General features: G+C 48.2%; 1 protein-coding gene across 2 annotated transcripts in view; it reads right to left on the bottom strand.

Annotated features, from left to right (window-relative positions):
• LAMB3 (laminin subunit beta 3) overlaps nt 1-12,564 on the bottom strand; it is a 50,287-nt gene extending 37,723 nt beyond the window's left edge. The window contains exons 1-3 of one of the 2 annotated variants that reach the window (XM_007988599.3): nt 11,699-12,564; nt 10,217-10,281; nt 9,262-9,416 (exon numbers count right to left, since the gene is read on the bottom strand). In XM_007988599.3, coding sequence (XP_007986790.3) covers nt 9,262-9,416; nt 10,217-10,244 — 183 coding nt within the window. In that variant the 5' untranslated portion in view covers nt 10,245-10,281; nt 11,699-12,564. The remainder of the gene's footprint in view (nt 1-9,261; nt 9,417-10,216; nt 10,282-11,698) is intronic. The other variant, XM_007988597.3, reaches the window with a different exon arrangement.
• Between the last annotated feature and the right edge of the window lie 1,637 nt (nt 12,565-14,201).

The raw sequence follows: 14,201 nt of genomic DNA, 5'->3' as shown, positions 1-14,201 counted from the left end.
ATCACAAGGTCAGGAGTTCGAGACCAGACTGGCCAACGTGGTGAAACCCCATCTCTACTAAAAATACAAAAATTAGCCAGGTGTTGTGGCAGGTACCTATAGTCCCAGCTACTCGGGAGGCTGAGGCAAGAGAATCGCTTGAATCCGGGAGGCAGAGGTTGCAGTGAGCCAAGATTCTGCCACTGCACCTCAGCCTAGGCGACAGAGTGAGACTCTGTCTCAAAAAAATAATAATAAAATAAAATCTAGTAGCACCCATTGCCCCACCTCCCACCACTCACTATGCATTCCCTTGCCCTGCTATATTTTTTTCATAGTACATATCTACACTTGATACATTGTATACTTACTGTCAATTTATTTATTTGTATATTGTCTGCCTCCCCCTTCTAGAATGTATACTCCATGAGGGCAGGAATTTGCAGTCCTTCACTGCTGTATTCCCAGTGCTTAGAAAAATACCCAGCACATAATAGACCCTCACTAAATTCCTCTTGAATAAATGAATAGCAAATTTTCAGTAAAGGCCAACTATTTGCATTAGTATTATTACTAGGCACTTCCTTCCTGCAATTAGGGAGTTTGAAGGGAGGGGTGGAAGAGTGAGTAGGTAATAAAGCATCAATAGTAAGTGAAGTACAACCATGTGCAGAGGAGTCCTTGTAGTTTCAATGCAATACTTAAATGTCACAATAACCCTACGTGATAAGTAGTATTAGCCCCATTTACAGAGGAGAATGCTGAGGCACAAAGAGGCAACATGGCTTTGCTATTGACTGATTCCCACCATCAGCATCAGAAAGGGTCCCTCCTCTCCTTTCTCTCTTTCTCCCTTCTTTCATCCTCTCACTTCCACTCGAAACTAGTTGAGTGGCAAAGATGTGGGGAAGTATGCTAAAGGGTAGCAGTCTCTGTCTCATGCAGCGAGCCCCAAGAAGGGCTTGGTCTGACCTTGAAGCTTATCATGGGGAAGGCTAAGGCAGAGAAAGAGCACCTTGGGAAGAAATGGGGCTTCTCCAGCTGACTCAGCTCAGTTACCACAGAAACTGGAGACCTGTCGCTGGCTGAAATACCTGAGCACTTAAAATAATCCTTTCTGGGCAAGAGAAGGCCCTTGCTAGAGCCTGACTCCCCTCCAGACCCCTATTTTGGTCCCTGGCAGGGAGCATGCCCTTCTTTATACTCTTCCCAGCCTCTCAGGGACAAACTTTTCCACTCCTGTCCTCTGCCTGCACTCAGCACATGTCCTGAGAAGAGACGAGGGCCAGCTGCTTTCCGGCCGCCTGTCACCAGAGCTTTCTCCCCAGCTCTGCTGGGAGCTGGTCCAGCCCTTCCCTGGTCAAGAGAGTGCCAGAAACAAGTCTCTTTCTTTCCCTGGGCCATGGGACAAGTAGCTGGAGACTGCGGAAATGTCCTTGATACTCCCAAACGACAGGACATTATGTAACTATTAAAAACACTGTTTAGAGAAAAAAAATTAATTGCATGGAGAAATGATTATATTATGTTTTATGAAAAAAACTGGGCTTATACTTGCATATACATTATAATCTCAAATATATACGTGTGTGTGAATATATATGTATATATTTCCATTTAAAGGAATGTAAAGTATTTGGAAGGAAATATACCAATATATTAAGTGAAAACATGAAGTTGCTGATATTCACCCATTTTGACCTACAAAAATGGCAACTGCATACAGTTCAACCTGATATCTCTGGGTAGTAGAATCATAGATAACTTGTTTTTTCCTTCTCTGTTATTTTTTATTACGTTTAAACTTTTTGTTTGTTTGTTTGTTTGAGACAGGGTCTCACTCTCTCGCCCAGACTTTGGGGTGCAGTGCCACGATCTCTGCTCACTGCAACCCTCTGCCTCCCAGGCTCAAGCGATTCTCCCACCTCAGCCTCCTGAGTAGCTAGGATTACAGGCACAAGCCAGTATGCCCAGCTAATTTTTGTATTTTTAGTAGAGGCGGGATTTCACCATGTTGGCCAGGCTGGTCTCAAACTCCTGACCTCAAATGATCCACCCACCCCGGCCTCCCAAAGTGCTGAGATTACAAGCATGAGCCACTTGCACCAAGTCTGTTTAAACTTTTATACCTTGGATACATATTAATTTTTATATTCAGGAGAGCAGATAGTATTATAAAACAAAACCAACTAAAAATGCCCAGGGTTTATTGCCCTGCTCCTCCCTCAGTCTTCATGGGGATAATCTGGGGCACCCATGCCTTCTTCTCCTTCCTTCCACGTGTGCAGGCACTGATGGCGGGATCAGATGGCATCATAGGCTTACAAACTACGTGCTGCTTATCACAGTAACATAGCTAAAGGAGGAATTTATCTCAATCCTTGGAGACAGGCTAAGCCAACAGGCGAGACAGGTATTTTAAGTAGCTCTGCCTGTCAACGAGCTAGCAGGACAGAAGCCTGAAATAGAGCAATTTATGGCAGAAGCCCACATGAAGACAAGCTGCTAATTTATCCTTTCCCTATGGGCCTCAGTTTCCCTTTCTGATTTATTCTTGTATGCTTATATGTAGGGTGCACATATTTGTAAGCATCGTGTGCGTGTGTGATTCTCAGTGTGAGGCTCTTCTTCTCTCATGTGTGATGTGCCCCCGTCTCTTCCAGCGATGGCAGCTCTCTGCTGCAGCTGCCTCCCTCTCTGGGGTCATTTGGCCGGCATTCTTCTGGCTGTGTTACCTCAGAGACACAGTACTATTATCAATTCAGCCTGTCAGGCCTCCAGCCACTTTGGCTCCTGCTTGCTCTCCAGCTGGAAAGGCTAGGCCTTCTCCCTTATCCTAGAGCTTTCTAGAAGCTCAGCAGTCTGGCTGGAAGATGAACTCTCCCAGAGAGCCAGGGAAGGGCAAAGGAGCAAGAGGGCAAGAGCCAGCAGGGGCCTGAATCACAGTGGAGATGGGAGTAAAAGGAGGGCACACCCAAGTAAAAACTCTGAGGCTTTGCAAAACACAGAGCTAATTCTGGGGGAAAACGGGAAAACAGGCTCTGATTATGTATGGCCCAGCTCCCTCCCATGAGGAAGCCAGAGGGCTGTCTGGGTTCATCTAAGAAGCTAAGGTTGGGTTATGGCCACCAGCCAGGGCCAAAAGAAAAAAAAAAAAATCTAGCTGCCTTCAAGAAAATACATTTCCTCCACTTCCACTTTCTTATTGGTGAAATGGAAGGGTTGAATGAAATAATAAAGTTCCGTCTTGTTCTAACATGCTAATAGAATTCTTCCCTACTCCAGCACATCAGCCCAGAAGTTAAAGCCACTCTCAGCAAGTAGACAAAGAAAGCAAGAGAAAAATAAGACATTCACCAGATACTGCCCTGGAGAAACACTTTTTCCAGCAATATGGACAGGGAGAAGGGGATCCTCAAGGCCTATGGTCAGCCAGGCCTCCATTAGAACCGACTGCAGTTCAAAAGCCTCTGCATTTCTATGTCAATGCATATTGGCAATGAAGATCAAAAGTCAGCACCTACTGCAGGCACTGGGTGGGAGGATAGCCATATGTGAGGTACTTTCAGCTTCGTCTTTTTCCTTATCATGAAGTGAAATTTTGACCAAAGCCTTAACTCAGCACAGCTGTTATTTCCATCCTAACTAAATTCAGAAATCACTCTCTGAAGCTGATTATAAAGATGATATATGCTACACACTCAAAAATTACACTGCACCAGCCTCAGCCCTGAGCAATGTGCATATATTATCTTAGTCCATCCTTCCAAAATCTCGGAGGTAGCTATACTACATTTACAAACGGTAGGTATCCCCATTTTGCAGATTAGGAAAGTGATAAGAAATGTGTCCAAGCCCATAAAGTTAGCAAGGCATGAAGCACAGACTCTTGTCCCACCTTGTCTGACTCCAAAACTACCTGTGCTGTTCTTCTTCTTTTCTTTTTTACCTCCCTAGCATACTGGTGCTGTTCTGATTGAAGGAACACAGCAATCACTCGGCAACCACTGAAAATTTCAGAGTTGGTTTCAGGAAACTCCCTTCTTCTGCTTACTCCACCCCGTTGGAAAGGCAACCTCAACTCCAGTATGGACATCTCCAGAAAGACGGATGTCCCCTGGACCTGAGTGCAGAAAGTTGGTTAGTATGCCAGGGACCTCTACAGGTCCTGCCAGTGGCAATGACTACAGCCCCTCATATGGCCGCACAGGCAGGGGGTGGATGTCCAGGAAAAGCAGCAAAGTAGGTCTACAAGACAGTTCCCAGAGGCTTCCAGGGGCCTGGGCCCCAGAAGCAATGGGGTGAGAAGCCAGGCTAGCAAAGTTGTGAGGCCATCCAGGTTTGCCTTTGGGAACTTCCCATCTCACATTTCTCTTCTCTGCTTTTAACCCCACAAGCCCTACTCCTTAGCCCATAACAATTACAACCCAAGAATCTCACATTCCGCCAACCCAAGTTTTGCTTCTCTCTGATAGCTATTTTTCCCTACAATGTCCCTTTCCATTTTCTTCTATCCCCTCAAAACATGACTCATTCTGGGTCTCGTGGGTCCCTCTGCAAAAGTCACATCTAAGTTTCTGATTAACATACTCAGCAAACTTAGGTTTAGCTCATAGATTGATATGGTACTTTTCTCAAGGTTGTCTGTGTTTTAAACAAGGAACTCAGTAATGCTTCATCCAAAAGAGTAAACCCCCAATGGTAGAGCTCTGGAAGCTTTAGAGATGCTTAGAGCTTCTAGGAAACAAAGAAAGCAGATATTTTGGGCCAGGGGGCAGTGGCTCACGCCTGTAATCCTAACACTTTGGGAGGCCAAGGCGGGTGGATCACTTGAGGTCAGGAGTTTGAGACCAGCCTGGCCAACATGGTGAAACCCCCGTCTCTACTAAAAATAGAAAAATTAACCAGGTATGGTAGCACATGCCTGTAATCCCAGCTGCTCGAGAAGCTGAGACAGGAGAATCACTTGAACCTGGGAAGCAGGGGTTGCAGTGAGCTGAGATTATGCCACTGCACTCCAGCCTGGGAGGCAGAGCAAGACTCCGTCTCCAAAAAAAAAAAAAAAAGAGGATATTTTGGGTCAGAGGCAGGCTCAGAATCCCTTGTGGGTCGAGGATAGGGATCACAGTACATATATGAACACATCCTCTGCCAACACATCAGCCTTCCTGAAAATCAAGAAAACAGACAATTGTCAAACGAAGAAAGGCAGTGGTCGTTGGAGTGTGTGTGTCAGCAGGCAGGGGGATAAGAGTGCATTTACATGCATATGCGCCTGCGCATATTAGAGAGGAGGGACTTCCAACTGGCTACTGTTCCTCAGCTTGTTTCCAAGAGATAAAAATGACAGCTGTTTGGCTTACACAGTTAATTAACCTGAGGAATGCGCTGTGTAAGACTGTTACTAAGGCAGCTGGGTAATTAAGTTTTTCCCCAGAAAGGGAGGGAATGGGGGATAAATAAAGCATTTAGGAGAGCAGACACAACACTGGAGGAGACATTGTCGGGAGCAGAAATCAGGGATAGAAAGCTTTCCAGCTAATCCGCTGGTTCTTGAGAACTGTGTGCCATCCCGGAAATGACTGAAGGGCATGGCGCAACCCCTGCCTTCACACGCCCTGAGAGAGGACAGTGGACTCTCGGGGTCACACACAGCCCAGCTGTCTCTGAGAAGCAAGCTGAGTGGCCAGAGCTGAATAAACGGCAAAGTTTGACTAACTCCTTCACTTCACACGCGGAAAAATGGTGGTTTGTAGAAGAGCCCTGACTTTCACAAGGTCACATCCCTGTTATTAGTGTCAGACCCAAAACCAGAAAGAGGGAGCCTTCACCCGCAGTCTGGGATGACTTCACTAACCATAACTGCCTGTGGATTCTTCAACAGCTTGCTCTAAGTCAGATTGGCATCAATCACCTTGAGAGGCACAGAGGAGGGCAGCCCAGGGATGGGTGGATTTTAGTGAGGTACGTGAACACATGTCCTGATCAGGGAAGAAATGCTCAGCAGTGTGCTTCGCAGATGGGGCAGCCTCTGCATGCGGATGCAGCCACCAGGAGGGGGGCAGGAGAGAAGGGTTGGATAGAATAGTTTGCATCTGCCAGGCACCAGGTTGGTGGTCACTTTACACATTCTTTTATGCAGTCCTCATGACAACCACTGAAGCCCATTTTTCAAATGAGGCCCAGGGATAGCACAGAAGTAAATGAGGGCAGGGAAGCATCACAGAATCACAGACGTTTTCATCCATGCCTTGAGATTGAGGGAATAATAGTGCAGTGAGTTTTCCTAGAATCCATCCAGGAGCTGGAAGAAAGAAAACAAGAGGCCAGGGTGATGGGACGACAACTTCAGGCCGTTTTGGTAAAGAACAGCCTTGTCCCAACCATAGACAGTTAATGGGTCATCAAAGCAGACGAGCCCAGAAGGGCAAAGTTAGGGAGGCAGAGAAGATGCCATAAGGCAAAGCTGGTCAAGACCTATGTCCATTGCAGGGTTGCAACATGGACCCGGAATTTACAGAAGCAAGCCCTTGAGACCGATGGGATTTAGCAACTGAGACAGAATTGAGTAGAGGAGGTAACATGAAAACGGGCTAAGACTGGTCCACAAATAAAAAATAAAAAAAAAAAGCCACACTTAGAGGTAGGGAACTAGGAGAGACAATTTTGGAACTAAAAGGAGTCTCCACTGCTCCTGTAACTCCATTCTGCTGAGTCGCCCTGTGTTAGTTGACTGAAACTGGGGGTAGGGAGTGGAGGGAGTAAGGCAGAAATGTCCAGGGGTCATAAATGCCCACCCCATTGCCCTTGCATTCATGGCACATCAGTAGGATGTGGCACAGAAGAACGATCTGGTCCTGGGGCTCAGGGCTCGCTATGTCATCCCTGCATGAAGATAGAACAGAGGCACTAACCAGAGGCCTTGGCTTCAGGGAGGTGTATCTGTGGGAGTGGGAACTGGTAGACAGTGGTGAGAGGGGTAATAGGGAAGGGTGAAGGGAGAGGCAGTAGGAATGCAGCATTGCATTCGGCCAGCCTCGTTTCCGACTGTGGCTGTCCAGTACACCCCCTACCTCTAACTACTCAGAAAACTCAATACACAATGTGTTTCTCTCAGAAGTCTAAGGTCCCAGCACACACCCAAACCCTCCCAATAGCTCACAGGGAAAACAAGAGCCACTTCATGGGGTGTTATAAGAATTATTCAAGATAATTTATATAAAACTCTTAGCATGATGCCAAGGACATACATGATATGCTTAATGAATTATAGTTGCCATTGGTATCATTTAATAACAAAACAAACTTAAAAACTGACATTAGAACTCAACAGAATTAAAACCTGAATTTCTAATTCTTATCACGCAGCCACCAATGCATCCAGAGAGGGTTCAGGGTACATCTGTCCAGAGAATGAAAAGGGAGTCTCTATGCCTTTAGTATCTATCTTCATTGCTGGAACTCATGGCCTTTGAGAAGGGTAGGCATGTAGTAGTGAGGGAAAGAGAAATGAAACAAGACAGAGAGGTAGAAAATGGGGGAGAGATGCTGATTGTCAGCAGTCGGCTCATTGCCAAAGAATGCTGAGGAAAAGAAGGGACCCTAAAGACCATCTCATCTAATACTCACATACAGAAAAGGACAGCAAGGCTTAGACAGGGGTAATCTCTTGCCCAAGGTCACACCTCAAGTGGTGTGACCTGAAACTATACACTACACTCAAGACGATACTCCCTGCCATCCTCTATTCTTTCCAAAAAGCTAGATAAATTTATTCCCCCTTAGAAAAAAAAGAAGAGCGAGCCAGTGCTTCTCAGCTTTCACAGCAGAAAAATAGCTGAGATTTATCCATCCCCAGGGTTGCAAAAGTCTAGACTTCTGTTTTATAAGCACCCTGTTTTGCTCTCAAGGGGATGCTTAGGAGCAGCGAAGACAGTTGGTTTCCCAGGGCATCAGAGAGGCAGAGGGCAGGTCAGTGTGAAGCCAAAAGCCCTAGGCCTGGAGGAGGAGAGACTTTTTGGATGGGGCTGGGATTGAGGGTACATCCCAACAGAGGGGCCTCTGACCTCTCCTTGCCTCCCCTCCCAAAATGCAAGTCAGCCTGAGAAAGGAAATCGGCAGAGGTCTCCCTGAAAGTTTTAGACATGGGCTTGTAATTTGGAAGAAACAGCCAAAATCACTCTGTTGCCTAAAAAGCTCAATACTGCCAGGTCCCCTGATGCTCATGGAGTAATCTAGACCCACAGGGAGTGCTGGCTAGGAATGGCCATCTTACCCAACCCTGTCAAATGGGCTTCCCCACATCCAAGTGGGTGAGATGCAGAAACCACAGCCATCTCTGCTCAGCACCTCCAGTCATTTCCCTATACCACGTGTAACTAAAAAAGCCAAGATAATGCAGGGACTAGAAGGGCAGTGAGGCCCAGAGGCCGTATCACATACCACCTTCCACAGCCCAGAAGACAAGGGCAGCCTGGAAAGGGGAAACCACAGATAACCCAGGTCTCTTTCCCCAAAGCCTGCAGCAACTCGGGACAAATCACTCCCTTATCCATTCCCTTGTTCAAGCAAAATGGCCGAATGAGGCAGCTGGTAGACAAGAAAACACTGAGCGATTTCAACTTTGGTAAAGAAAGATTCCACCCTGCTGAGGGCAGACAAAAAGAAAACCAAAGTTCCTACAAAAAAAGACCCAGAGACAATGTAGAAGAAAAATACAACAGCTGTTTATAAAAGCCATGCCTAACAGGTGATGTTAGTCGTAGCTCAAAGCGTTGTGTTTCTGGATTTGATCCAACTTACATCTGAGCCTCTGACCCTGCTGGAGAAGTTCAAGTCACTTCCTCATCTATCTCACTGACTGTGGTACAGCTCAGTTCCTGACATGGCAAGAACACAGTTCGACCCACACATCCCAGCACCAAATAACACATGAGGCTCTATACACCTAAATGGCCAGTGTTTGGCCTATTTGCCTATTCCCAAGACTTGAAAGACTATCCTGCCCATGCCCAAGGACTGAGAAAGGACTCCATGTCATCTCAGAGAGATAAGAGAGAAATGAGCTATTTAGTTAATTCTGAGTACATTTCCTCTTGCCCAACTAACAAGTAAATTTCTTAGAGGCAAGGATCTGGCCTTATACTTTTACTGCACTCCCCAGTCCACGTAGTGCACAGGGCTTGGCCTACACCAAGTACATTCTAAGTATTCAGTGGACAAATGGCAGCTCACACATCCCTCCCATCCTGCTTTCCTCCAGTCCTGGGAAGTAGGGCCTACCTCACCATGCTGGGTGCAGTAGGTCTCAGGCTTGGTCAGTCCACAGGTAGATGAAGCTCGGAGAAACCGGGTCCTCCCAACAAGCAGGTCCCCGACAGGTGGATAGCAGGCCCCACGGGAGCAGGCTTGCTGGGCATGCAGGAGGCCAGGTAAGGCTGAAATCATAGGGATGTGTGATGGTGCAGTCCAGAAAGAGACGGACCTCGCTGGCCACCCCCAGTGTCCTTCAGGGAAGCTGACATTAGCAAGATTATATCCTCTCCCTCACTCAAGCTTCCACTCGCTGCTGGTGGTAATAATTGCAGTATTGATACTGTTAGATTTTAAAAGTTGATTTCATATTCTATATAACTCAAAACTTGAAAAGGAGAAGAGGAGAAACACTGGCAACCAAAAACCATAGATGACCGTAAAATATGGCTTTTAGAACCAGACTGGAGACATTGACTCGGCCATCACGACAAGGTCCGCGGCTCTTTCCACCTGCATTGTGGCCTCTGTGAGCAGCCCAGAGGAGGGCTGACTGCTGAGCCATTGGCAGAACATTCAGAAAGGCCTGCGTTCATTCTGCTCCTTTATCTTCAAAGCTGCCCCAGCCACACTTTGTGAGTTCCCAGCTACAATTCACTGGAAAACAGGAACTTAAGCCACAATGGCTTTGGAACGAGCTTGAGAAAGGATGTGAAACTGTGGAGAACACTCGGGAAACCACAAACTACCCTCGGGTAAGAATAAGACGAGGTTTGGGAGCCTTTCCAGAGTGGCAGAAAATCTTCTTCCCCAAAGGCCCAAAGGAATGGGGAAATCTCACAGGTGTCCCCAGTAGACAAGTATTCCCAACTGAAGGGACTACAGGTGACAGGTGATGCCCACACTTTGGTAAACTCTCCTCCTCCCATGACTGTCGCCTCCCTGCCATATAACAGGGCCTGGAAGGATGGGAAGGGGTACTTACCAAAACACAAGAGGAAGAGTGGTCTCATCTTCAGCCAATGGGGTGATCCCCAGAAAGGACCTTACCTAGGACAGAGCAAAGCAACCTGGGTAAACAGTGCAAACACCTAGAGCACACTAGCCCCTTTTCTTTTCTGTTTCTAGACTCAAGTTTTTTTCAGAAGTTTTTTTCAGAAGTCTTTACCTAGGGTCCTGATCTAGAACACTTGGTGCAGCAGATACATTTGTAGCCAAAAGCTTGCAAAATGCTGGAGCTCTAGACCCTTGTCTCAAGTGGCATGTGACTCACAGGGTGCCCTGCGAAAATCCCATCCCCTCCCATACTCCAGCTTCCTCCTCTAAAATGGATGGGAAGGAGTGTGGACCCTGCCCTACCCCACACAGCCATATGGACAATGTGGGGAGCAGGAAAAGGCTGGAACCCTTGCAAGAGAAAAGCTGTAGGAAGGTCCAAGGCCTAGTTCCCGCCCCGAGAGGGCTGGTTTTTCTCAGAGCCTAGACCGGCAACCTCAACCCAGCCCAGCCCAAAGTGAATGAGTCAGAGTGGCTGACAGCCTGGAGGCAAGCCTTCTCCTGCCATGGGCATGGCCTCCAATACCATCCAGGGCCACTTAGAGTTTGAGGCTGTGTGCCCACAATTCTGGGCTAAGCAGGCACCTGGGATGCAACAGGGAGAGATGTATGGCTGTCTTTAACAAGTGAGTGAGGATTTCATCTGAAAGGGAAGCAACCCAAAATGTCTTCAGTGATGGGCTAGGGCTCGACAAGAGGGGTGGGGCTGGGAGGCCACAAAGCAGGGATTCTGAAGGAGGCTGGGAAAGGATGCCCGAAAGCCACTATGGGGTCCCAGAGGCAGGCTTGCCTTGTGGAAACATGCCCCACCCTTGCTCATGCAGTGACCCCCTCTGCCTTGAATTGGATGTTCACTCTGTTCCAATGACAGCCACAAACTCTTTTGGCTGGGGTGGAGGGCTGGGGGCTTGGCAAGGCAGGGGCAGAGGGGGAATTGAGGATATTCCTGCCATCTTTAAATTATAGATCCTAATGCTTCAAAATAATTCCTTCTAATCCCTCTCCTAAAAGAGTCATGGGCCCAGGGAGGGAACATGTGGCCTGAGGTCCCACAGCTAATTGGCCTAAGAGAGACCCATCTTCTGACTTTCATCCAGTGCTTTCTCAGCTTTCCCGCCCCTGACTGGAAATCCCCCTGGAAGCAGACATTCTGAGCCAGGCCAGCCCACCCTTTTCACTTCTCTTTTGTGCTCAACCCCGGATCTGAACCTGCTTTCCTCTAAGCCACTGAGGCGCTTATCAAATGTGAAAAAGCAATCAAAACTGTAGCAGATATTTTAACCTAGCTCACCTGACTGAGCTCCCAGGAAGAGGAATAAATCAGGTCCTGCAACCAGGCCCCAGGCACCCAGAGATACAGTTCTCCTCCCCCATCCGGCCCCCACCAGGCAGGTAAAGACAGGTAACCTACCTCACTGTGTGTTCTGCCGTTCTTCCTCCAGATCGCCTGAAAGCTCCTCTTGAATGTGGGGGTCTCCCCTCCTGGCTCCAGGTTTTTAAACAACAGCCTCACCTCTGGAGACTCCCTGGCTGGGTGTAGCCCCACCGCAGGGCGGGTCTCAGGAATCTGGCAGCCGTCACACCCATCTGTCGTCACTGCACCCCCACCTCCCAGGACAGGACTGGGCAAGTGGGTTGGTCGGTTGGTCCTAGAGGCCTTGCAGTAAGCTCCACAATGCCCGCCTCCCTGTGGGGGCTGCAAGGGGCACCACAAACGGCACCAGGCACATGTAAGTGATCATCAGAGACCAGGATTCATAGGGTGGGGAAGGGCCCTTGCATCTGTGCCAGGCAATGAACTCCTCATTTTCCCAAGGCCAGCAGCGGTCAGCTTCTTCTTGTGACCTGGACCACCCCAGACAGAAGATCCGGCAGAGAACACAAAGATTAGGGCTTATATAGAGAGTTAAAGCCCCAGACATGTCACTGGGCTGGAAGGTGAGAAGACCCAAACATCCAGGACCCTGGAAAGTACCATTCCCCTCCCCAGTGGAAAAAAAAAAAAATGAAAAATCCCAGCTTCTTGGGGGAATTTGGAGGATCCTCAAAAGGCAAGGTTTATCAGGAAGGATTCAAAGCTCAACTCATCCAAGGAAAGCTTAAGAGAAATGAGCAGAGTAACTCTAAATGCCTCCCCTCCAGCTCCTTCCACAGAGTTGGCAGGGAGCCCTGGGACAGGTAACTGCCTGTGAGTCACTCCTCCCACCTGTGGGGAGGGTTAGTCTCCTGGCCCCTCCCTCCCTGGGCAGGAATGCCCGCCTGGAGGGCCAGAAAACAGACCTGACCACAAGTGGTGGAAGGAAAGGCTGAAGCATAGCTAGACTGACAAAGTCAAAACAGACTTTCCCTGGCCTCCTGCCAGGCCTGAGAACACAGCTTCCTTTGTGGGCTCCTTGCTCAGGGCTCCTGGGCTTCCAGCCACTGTAAATGGACGTGGCAGGTCCAAATTGAGAGGCTGGTCTCACAGGACACTCTTTCCCCCAGGTTAGAGTCGGAGAACTTTTAGGGAAACCTGGAGGGCCACCCAGTCCATATCTTGGCCCTGGAGAGCCTGCACTGGCACCGTTTTGGAATGCTAGGACCTCAAAGTTGCTATTTAAAGGAACTTCTTAACTACCTATTCCACTTCGTCAGTGTCTCCTAAACAGAAAGTTCTCTATCATTGGAGGGTTATGTCCAAGAAATTGGCTTGAAGACCCTTAAGGGAGAAATGTAGAATTTTGTGGATTAAATTGGGCATTTCTAACCCTCAGATTCTAATTTAGCGTAAGTTCAGGTAGGCAGAAGAAACAGTGTAATTAGCAAAGTGGGCAGTAAGTTGCTGATGTAAGTTGATGCATAATTGATATTCCAATAAATGTTAGAGTCTTGCCCCTTGTAAGCACTCCAGTGAAATCTAGCTCAACTCAGCAAGTAAGGGTCAGTAGAAGCAGTGTCTCTTCAACACAAAGAGACCTCCCTCAAGTCCCCCACAGAGAAAGGTCACCTCGGACACTGACACGCCTGTGTTTTCAGTTCTCCCACCTGGTGGTCTCTTTCTCTCCACTTCCCCAACTCCCTGAACTCAGAGCTCTCAGGAAACTTCCGCCCTCTGCCCATCACCAGAGAATGTGACAAAGAACTCATTAATAATTAACTCAGCAGAAGAGAGCAAAGTGTTGCAATCCCAGATCCTCAGAGGAGACAAGGCAGGGCAGGTGTGCGGTGGGCCTCACCATGAGTAGCTAGGGCTCCTTAAATCCACCCCCCTCCCTTTATCTGAGGCCATGAGCCCAGGTAAATACACATTCGGTGTCTCAGACTTCACAGGTTTGGGCAGGTCCTGGAGTGGTTTGGCTTCGCAGGAGGGACATGCCAATTGCTGTGCTTGGCTCTCCCCCACACTCCTGGCAAAGTCCAGGAAGCTGTTTATGCAGACCCCCAAGAGCGGCCCAGCCAGCCTCACTCCTGAGGGACACTGATCATTTCCAAGTGGGGATCCAGTCCCCTGAGAACTCTAGGGCTCCAGGCACAAACTTTGGAACTTCAGAACCCAATTTGTTCAGTCAGGTAGCCTAAAATAGAGCCTGATGCCAGATCAGGGTCCGGCTAAGATTAAAAGGGTGTAGTACTGTGGCTTGAGCCCCTCAGCCTCCCCTGTGTGCACACCTTTCCTCTCTCCCTGCTCCCATCCTCTTACATCAGAGCACTCATCTGCCCTAGAGCCTTGGCTTATTAGAACGTGTGCTCAGGAAAGTGGCTAGTGAAGTCATCCCAGACTTCAGTGTCTCAAACCTCATCACTCCATCAGCAAATTCGGTCAGCTCCCCCTTCCAATAATAATCAGAATCTACTTCTGCCCTCCTGGCCTAAGCCTCTCTTCCTGGGACGTCTGCAACAGCCTCCTCACTGATATATGGTCAAGTCCCAACACA

The sequence above is a fragment of the Chlorocebus sabaeus genome, chromosome 25, assembly GCF_047675955.1.
Source record: "Chlorocebus sabaeus isolate Y175 chromosome 25, mChlSab1.0.hap1, whole genome shotgun sequence".
In the NCBI taxonomy this organism is placed as follows: Eukaryota; Metazoa; Chordata; class Mammalia; order Primates; family Cercopithecidae; genus Chlorocebus; species Chlorocebus sabaeus.
Note: the sequence above shows the minus strand (reverse complement) of the source record. Positions and strands in the feature narration are given on the sequence as shown.